At 52.5% G+C, this 9287-nt stretch overlaps 1 protein-coding gene and 1 pseudogene across 1 annotated transcript; both read left to right on the top strand.

Moving 5' to 3' along the window:
• The first annotated feature begins 284 nt into the window (after positions 1 to 284).
• Smim38 (small integral membrane protein 38) lies at positions 285 to 440 on the top strand. Its single transcript, XM_045134720.1, has one exon. It carries the CDS (start codon positions 285 to 287, stop codon positions 438 to 440), a length of 156 nt encoding a protein of 51 aa, XP_044990655.1.
• A 7330-nt stretch (positions 441 to 7770) lies between these two features.
• Positions 7771 to 8994, top strand: LOC101608584 (annotated as a pseudogene).
• Positions 8995 to 9287: the final 293 nt, after the last annotated feature.

The raw sequence follows: 9287 nt of genomic DNA, 5'->3' as shown, positions 1-9287 counted from the left end.
GATGAATGGTGCACGGGCCTCTTGACCAACGAGGCCGCTGGCCGCCCCAACTGTCCCCTCACACACGCGGGGAGGCCCCCGGGGGCCTGCAGCGTGGTGGGAAGGACTGGCCTGTGTGGGAGACTGTGAACTGCAAGGGCTTGATCCCTGACAAGAGACCACCTGCAAGCAGGCGACACTGAGAGCTGTAGCCCGCCACCGTCACCCCCCCCCCTCGCCCCACCAACTCCAAGGAGAGGGGCCCGCTGCGCCAGCCTGGGGTGACAACCCTCCCTCTCCTGGGCATGGCTTCCTGGCTGGGGGATGCCGTGGGTCCCGACCCACTCATGGTATTGCTGGTGATCATCTTACTAGTGCGTTTCATCTTGTGGTCTTGTCTGGGGACCTACATGGACTATAGGCTGGCTCGGGCCCGGCCCAGCAAACCCAAAGAAGACTAGTGTCCCAGGCCCCCCCCCCCCCGCTGAAACCCCATCGGGAAGGCTTTGTCCTGGGCTGTACTCTATTCCTTGGTGGGTGGGCAGGAGGCAGCGGGCCACCCACCTGAGTCACGGGATGCCACGGAGACCACCGTGCATGAAATTTTCATTCGCACCTACCAAGCCATTCAGGCCAGCACTTGGCTCCGTGGCGGCTGGAACTGTGGTGCTCCTCCACACTGGGCCCCCAAAGTACCCTTAGCTGGGGTCAGTCCCTCCAGTCCCTTTACCAAGTACCAGGCAGGTACATGACCCGCCCCCCCTGCATCCCACTCACCCTGTAGAAACTAGAGGGCTATAGAAGAGACAGAGGCTCAGAGAGATCACAGAGCCTGCCCAGACTGTTTCATGGGGTGATAGGTGCTGGTGGTGGGGGGTGTCTGCCACAGAGCAGCCACTAGCTACCACATGTCTGTCGCCAGGCTTCGGGTTCCCATCGCAGTGCGCGTCTTGTGGGAATGTCTTAACTTTCTGCCTCTAATTCTTTGTAAATTTGTTTGTGGGAAGAGGCAATGGTGGTGGGTAGGGTTGTGTGAAGAGTCTAGTAGGACAATTAATTATGACCACACCCCAGACCAGCCCTGATGGGGTGCTCTGCCCAGTCCACCTCCCAAGGCTGTATGCAGACAGCTGCCTTGGAGGCAAGCCCTGGGAAGAGTCTCAGGACAGACGTGGGAAAGGAGCTGGACTTGTGAGACAGTTTAAACGCAGCTCTATTTGGCACTGACAAGTTTCTACCCATTGGAGCCTCAGCTTCTCTTTTCCTACCTCAGCAGGTCACCCCGAGGGTCCGGGGAGGGCAGGATGGGGAAAGTCCCCCTGAAACTTACCAGCTATCACAGGCAGAGAAGGACCCCTGGGCACCCTCTGAGGCTCCTTGGTGGTTTAGGTGTGCGGCTGAGATGGAAGGTCAGCAGGGCGGGGGAAAAAGACTTGGGTGGGGAATCTGGTGCCCGCCCCTCCTCACTGCAAAGGCCTGATGACGCTGACTTTGTGATCTGCTCTGGTGTTCCCTTGGCCTGTGTGGACTCAAGTCATCTGGGGGATGGCAGCAAGGAGGTGTCCCAGCTCCACCCCATCCCGGAGTGGAGTCATTATCCCTGGGGTCTGTCCTGAGATCTGTACTTCTGGGGATCCCTTCAGCTGATTGTGTAGCTCATGGGGGCTGACGCCTCATGTGGCCCCATGGAGAACTTCCCACTCAGAAGGTGTCCTGGGAGACAGGGTCTGGAGACAAGCAAGATCTCACTATCTGGAACACTATGGAGGTATTCTAACTTGGCTCCAGGACATGAGTGCCGTTCTGCACACGTGACATTTATGGAAGGAGCTGGGGCTTCTGTCAAGAGCAAAGTCTAAGGGGGTCATTAAGGGAGTTGCTTGGCTCAGTCTGGGTGAGTGGACACTTGAAGATGGACATGGTGGGATGTGTCAGCTGGGAGCCATCACTGCAGTGTAAAGCCTTGGTGGCCTTCAGGACAAGACTATTGCATGCGGGACCGTGTCCACTTGTCTGAGCTCAAAAGATCTTGGTTGGCCCCCACAGGACCTGCCAAGACTGGGGAACTGATTCAGGCAGGACTGAGTAGCAGAGGGAGTTAGTTGGGGTGCAAGTGGACTACAGAGGATGACAGACATGTGACCGCATCTCCTCCATGGTGGTGTGGAGCAGGTGGGGCCCTGTGCACTATTTTGATTTGTCCCCTGGGTGGCTAAAGCATCCCAGATTGAAGAACAGTTTCCTGTGGAGTGACCAAGTGCTCCGCCTGACCGCTGTTCCCCAAGGTGGGGAGGGCTGTTCTCATTGGTCTTCTTGGAAAATGTTGCACATGATCTTCAAGGGAGAAGATCTGCTTTTGTGGCCATGAGAGTGAACTGATGGGGTCCAGGTGACAGCTGCTCTGGTTTGCATGGGATTGTGTTGGTTTTAAGACTCAAGGGCCCATGTCCTAGGAACCCCAGGTGGCCTGGAATAGGGGCAGAGTTCACATGCTAATGCAACACATGAATGTGGGTTACCTTTGTGTCCGTATGTGTGCAGGAGGGGCCGTGCACTCATAACCCAAGGCTCACCTTTCAGCTGTGTGGGAACGTCCTGGGCTTTTCCTGGAACTGGGGGAAAGGACACCCACCCAAACTTCCATCACAAAGACACAGCAGATGACCCAGGTCTGGGTCTTGGAGATGCTCAGTGTGGCAGTCAGCTCTTGCTGCCAGGACAAACATCTAACCAGACACAGCTTATGGAGGGGAAGGGCTTATTTCAGGCTTACAGATTTCAAGGGGCCACCATCAATGGTGGAAGAAGCCGGCTCATTTCCAGAGATACAAGCAAAGAGACACCATCAAACAGGCAGCAGACTCCAACACCACCGAGTAAGAAATGCCAGTGCTCCAAAACTGTCCTCTGCCAAGCACCTTAGGGTTAGACTTAAGATCTGCCCCAGGTGACATTATACCTGTTTCCCACGAGGGCTCTACCCACTGGAGATTCAAATTACCAGCCTGAGTCTATGGGGCAACACATTCCAACCACTACACTCAGCATTCACTGTAAAGTGCTCCCTGTGCAAGCATGAGGACCTGAGTTCAGATCTCCAGCAACCACGTGACAGGCTGGACATCATGGCACTCACCTGTGTAATGCCAGTGTTGGAGAGATGGGGACAGGAAGATTCCTGGCTAGCTGGCCTAGCTGAACCAGTGAGTCCAGGTTCAATGAGAGACCCTGTCTCAAAAGAATGAGGTAGAGAGTGATTTAGGAAGACATCTGAAGTTTATCTATGACCTCTACACATGTGTGCCCCACACACATACACACACAAAGAGAAAAAAATAAAGGCAGACCTTTGGGGCTGGATAGATGGCTTAGTGGTTAAGGCACTTGCCTGCAAAGCCACAGGACCCAGGTTCAATTCCCCAGGACCCATATAAGCCAGATGCATAAGGTGGCACATATGTCTGGAATTTGTTTGCAGTGGCTTCCGGCCCTGGTGCACCCATTCTCTGTCTCTGTCTCTCTCAAATAAGTAAATAGATAATAAAATAAAATAAAATAAAATAAAATAAAATAAAATAAAAGCTAGATTTCTGCCAATCTGATGTGATTCCCTGGTTCAGTGATTATGGTCAGTAATTTGTTTTTCCCTTTGAGCAAGATCGTGTAGTGAGATATCTGTCCTTAGCATTTGAGGCTATAGTGTGGCACTTCCATGATTTCATAAGAACACAGTCCCTGAGGGAGGGCAGGGAATTATCATGATCTATTGTATATAATTATGGAAGTTGTCAATTAAAAACAAGCTAAAAATAAGAATGTGCTTTGGGCTTCATGGCTACAAGAAGACTGTAGCTACTCAGGGCTCCGTATACAAGTTTCATACAAGAAGAGAACAGGTGATCCATGATGGCCCAGAAACCCTTGCTTTTCCCTTTCAAGCAGAAGGATGTCACGTGGCACCCTTTGAGGAAGAAGTGTCGGAGACTTTGTTGTCTGGGCTTCTTCTTCTTCTTCTTCTTCTTTTTTTTTTGGTTTTTCGAGGTAGGGTCTCACTCTGGCTCAGGCTGACCTGGAATTCACTATGTAGTCTCAGGGTGGCCTCGAACTCACGGCGATCCTCCTACCTCTGCCTCCCGAGTTCTGGGATTAAAGGCGTGCTGTCTGGGCTTCTTGTCAGCCTGTATAACATTGCCATAGAGGAAGGCAGGCAAGTGCTGATCAGTCAGTGAGCTTGTGGCCTGTACCACCCATCAGCCCCTTGGATAGCTTTTGCAATTGTGGTTTTTATTTTGGGCACCAGCTTGGCAAGTGGGTGTATTTTTTTGTTTGTTTGTTTTTGTTTTTTGTGGTAGGGTTTCACTCTAGTCCAGGCTGACCTGGAATTCACTATGTAGTCTCAGGGTGGCCTTTAGTTCACGGCGATCCTCCTACCTCTGCCTCCCGAGTGCTGGGGTTCAAGGTGTGCGCCACCAAGCCTGACTTGCAAGTGGGCATTTCAAAAAATATTTTATTTACTTATTTGAGAGAGAGATACAGAAATAGGCAGGGGGGAGAGAGAGAGAGAGAGAGAGAGAGAGAGAGAGAGAGAGAGAGAGAGAGAAAGAATAAGCATGCCAGGGCCTCAAGCCACTGCAAATGAACTCCAGATGTGTGCGCCCCCTTGTGCATTTGGCTTATGTGGGCCCTGGGGAGTTGAACCTGGGTCCTTTTACTTTGCAGGCAAGTGTCTTAACTGCTAAGCCATCTCTCCAGCCCCAAGTGGGTATGTTTTTTTTTTCTTCAAATTTTTTATTAACAACTTCCATGATTATAAAAAAGTCCCTCCCTCCTCCCCACTTTCCCCTTTGAACTCCATTCTCCATCATATCCCCTCCCCATCTCAATCAGTCTCTCTTTTATTTTGATGTCATGATCTTTTCCTCCTCTTATGATGGTCTTGTGTAGGTAGTGTCAGACACTGTGAGGTCATTGAGGTCAATGGATATCAGGCCATTTTGTGTCTGGAGGAGCACGTTGTAAGGAGTCCCACCCTTCCTTTGGCTCTTACATTCTTTTCACCACCTCTTCCGCATTAGACCCTGAGCCTTGGAAGGTGTGATCGAGATGTTACTCAGTACTCCAGTCACTTCTTTCTAGCACTATGATACCTTCTGAGTCACCCCAAGGTCACTGCCATCTGAAAAGAGAAGATTCTCTACTCAAGTGAGAGTAGCATTAATATAAGGGTATAAATATTAAGAGAAGTGCTTACTGGGCAGTTTGATAAACATAGTATATACATTTTTCCAGACATCAGCAGATGTTACACCCCTAGGGCTCATGACTACCCCTGTTTTAAATTTTCAGTGTCAGGGGTGTGTTCCGCCCATGGAGCGAGCCTCCAGTCCAATGTTTTTATAACACCTTTAGGTGGGTTTGTTCCTATTAGACCTTCAGAATAGCAGGTGTGTCATAGGCTGGAACCTTCTGTCCATGGTGGGCTGGCTAAAGGCTCCTTGGGGTTCCAGGGAGCCAGAAACAGTGGTACTAGCATGCCTGTTATTCCAGCACTTGGGAAGCAGAGGCAGGAGGATCAGGAGTTCAAAGTCATTCTTGGCTACTTACGGAGATCAAGGCCAGTCTAGGCTATAAGGACCCTGTGTCAAAAAGCAAAGCAAAGCAAAACACACAAATATGTCTCAGAAAGTCTAAGGCTGAGACAAATTTGCCTCCCTCTTGGTCATAGGAGGTGGTGCTCCTCTGCTCATGGCTAGCGGCTACCTGATACCAGCAGTGGCCCTGGGGAGAACTGTGAGTAGCTGATGGGTAAGGGACCCGTGAATTGAGCAATGGATCCATAAATGGACTGTGTATGCCCTTGAACTTGTAGGTTGAAGCCCTGGGCCCCCAGGACCTCAGCTAGTGACTTTGGAGACAGGGCTTTTCAGGAGATGATGAAGGTGAATGAAGTCATTTGGGGGGCCTTAACCCCACGAGAAAAAGAAGACATGGGGCTGGGAGGGTGGCTCAGTGGACAAGAGAGTTTGAGCTTGACCCTCAGAAACCACATTAAAAAACTGGGCATGGCATTCCTGGACCCATAGAGCCGAGGAAGGCAGAGACAGGAAGATCACTGGAGTTCCCTGGTCAGCCAGTCAGCCCTCCCCCCAAAACAGGAAGTTCCAGGGCAATAAGCAGAAGAGCAATGGAGGCCTGACAATCTCCTCAGGCCTCAGAAAGGGTGTGCAGGGGCACATGTGCATGTATGCTACACAAAGTACTCACTTATGGCTGGCTTGCCATCTGGGAGGTACAAATAGTGGGCAGAGAGGTCTGAGAACAGTAGCTCAGCCCTGAACAGGCACGTGCAGCCACTAAACACTGAAATTGTGGCCAGTGCAAACTAAGACACATTAGAAGTGTGACATTTGCTCCAGCAAGTCAAAGACTTGACACAGAAATATAACACATCGCGTTAATAATGCTTTCGCATCCAAAAGATGGTATTTTGAAATGTGGATTTAAATAAAATATTAGAAGTAATTTCATCTATTTAGGTTTTCTTTTCTTTTTAAAAATATTTTATTTTTATTTATTTATTTGAGAGAGAGAGAGAGAGAGAGAGAGAATGAGAGAGAATGGATGTGTCAGAGTCTCCAGCCACTGCAGACAAACTCCAGATGCATGTGCCACCTTGTGCATCTGGCGTCAGTGGGTCCTGGGGAATTGAACCAAGGTCCTTTGGCTTTGCAGGCAAGAGCCTTAACTGCTAAGCCATCTATCCAGCCCAGGTTTTCTTTTCTTTTTAAAAAAATATTTTATTTTTATTTATTTTAGAGAGACAGAGGCAGACACACACACACACACACACACACACACACACACACACACACACACACACATATAAAGAGAGAGAATGGGCTCACCAGGGCCTCCATCTGATGCAAATGAACTACAGACACATGCATCACCTTGTGCATCTAGCTTATGTGGGTCCTGGGAATTGAACGTAGGTCCTTTGGCTTTTCAGGCAAGAGCCTTAACCACTAAGCCATCTCTACAGCCTATAGTTTTTCTTTTTTTTAAAGTTTATTTTATTGGTTTCGGGAGATGGCTCACCAGTTAAAGGCGCTTGCTTGCAAAGCCTGCTGGCCTGTTCCATTCTCCAGTACTCATGTAAAGCCAGACGCACAAAGTGGCATGTGTGTCTGGAATTCATTTATAGTGGTAAGAGGCTCTAGGGCACCTATGGGCTCTCTCTCTGTCTCTCTCTCTCTCTCTCGCAAATAAATAAATAAATTAGGCCGGGCATGGTGGCGCACGCCTTTAATCCCAGCACTGGGGAGGCAGAGGTAGGATCACCATGAGTTCGAGGCCACCCTGAGACTACACAGTGAATTCCAGGTAAGCCTGGGCTAGAGTGAGACCCTACCTCGAAAATCCAAAATCAAATAAATAAATAAATAAAATTTAGCCCATGTATCCACTCTGCATCCCCCCATCCCCCACCACGTGCCATTTTCCTCCCTCCTGCGCGGGCGGCCGGGTCGGCGGTCAGAAAGACGGGCGCCCTCGCCTTTAACGCGGGCCCGGGGCGCGCAGCCGCAGCATGGCGTGTCAGCAGAGGCTGTTTCGGGCCATGCCTGGCCGGGGCTGAGGCCGAGCCAGCCGTGGGGCCTCGGGCAGACCGGGCTTGCGCCCATCATGTGGTGGCTGCGGCGCCTGGGGCTCCGCTGCCTGTTCTCCAAGGACCTGCAGGGCCGGCTTCCTGGCCTCAGAGTGAAGTGTATCCTGCTGGTCTGGCTGGGCATCTTCGCGGGCAGCTGGATGGTGTACGTGCGCCACCCAGCCAACTCCGACCTCTGTCGCGGTCACGTCTGCCAGGCGGTGATCTGTGACCTGTACCGCAAGGACGTCATCTCTGGTCCCACGTGCCGCGACCTGTGCGATCTGCACGGAGTCAAGTGGAAGACCTGCCTGAGCTCCGCCCCAGGCCAGCAGGTGTACAGCGGACTCTGCAACCACAAAGCAGTGACCATCAAATGTGGCATGGAGGAGGCCCTGAGCCCCAGGGTCCCACCAGATGCGTCCCCTAGGCGGGAGCTGGTACTGTTCAACGCACCCCTCCGTCAAGGAGTTTTGGGAAATGACCCTCAGTTTTCTCAAGACAAACTTGGGCTACCTGCCCTCCCTGCCAGCGCTGGTTGACCAGATCCTGCTCATGGCTGACATCAACAAGGACAGCAGCGTGTCCCTGGCCGAGGCCAAGACCGTGTGGGCCTTGCTGCAGCGTAACGAGTTTCTGCTGCTGCTGTCCCTGCAGGAGAAGGAGCACGCCTCCGGCCTGCTGGGCTTCTGCGGGGACCTCTACCTCACTGAGGTTGTTCCCCGTGGCCGTGGAGCCGCGCTGCCGCCCATCCTGCGCCCGCTGCTGCCCCCTGCACTGCACAGGGCGCTCCAGCAGTGGTTCGGGCCTGCATGGCCCTGGCGCGCCAAGATCGCCATCGGCCTGCTGGAGTTCGAGGAGGACCTCTTCCATGGCTCCTATGGGACCTTCTACATGTGTGAAACCACGTTGGCCAACGTGGGCTACACGGCCACCTACGACTTCCAGATGGCCGACCTGCGGCAGGTGGTGCCCGAGGCCACCGTGCGGCGCTTCCTGCAGGGCCGCCACTGTGAGCAGAGCTCTGACTGCACCTTTGGGCGTGACTGCAGGGCTCCCTGCGACCAGCTCATGCGGCAGTGCAAGGGTGATCTCATCCAGCCCAACCTGGCCAAGGTGTGTGAGCTGCTCCGGGGCTATCTGCTGCCTGGCGCCCCCGCCGACCTCCGAGAGGAGCTGGGCAGGCAGCTGCACACCTGCACCACGCTGAGTGGACTGGCCAGCCAGGTGGAGGCCCACCACTCGCTGGTGCTCAGCCACCTCAAGACCTTGCTTTGGAGGGAGATCTCCAACACCAAGTACTCCTAATGCCACAGGCCCATGGCCACTGCATCCTGTGGCCTCCTTCCTCTGCATCTGCCTGGAGCTGGCAGCGCACCAGGTTCCAGCCAGCAGCCATGGGTTGGGCAGCTGGCACAAGTCTTCACCAAGGTGTCAGGTTGGGCAGTGTTACTGGTTACCCTGCTGCAAACACCCTCCCCCGAGAGTCCCGGAGTCCAGGTTTCTGGATCCCAGCAACCCAGCAGGAGGAGGGAGGCCTGGAGTCCCCATCAGGGGCTGGCCCATTTATGGTTGTTACTCTAAACAGGCTGTAAATGAATGGCTTTATGTGGGGAAAAAAAAAAGTTTATTTTATTGACATTTTTTTGTTTGTTTTTCTTTT

Source organism: Jaculus jaculus, chromosome 1 (assembly GCF_020740685.1).
Source record: "Jaculus jaculus isolate mJacJac1 chromosome 1, mJacJac1.mat.Y.cur, whole genome shotgun sequence".
Classification (NCBI taxonomy): Eukaryota; Metazoa; Chordata; class Mammalia; order Rodentia; family Dipodidae; genus Jaculus; species Jaculus jaculus.
Note: the sequence above shows the minus strand (reverse complement) of the source record. Positions and strands in the feature narration are given on the sequence as shown.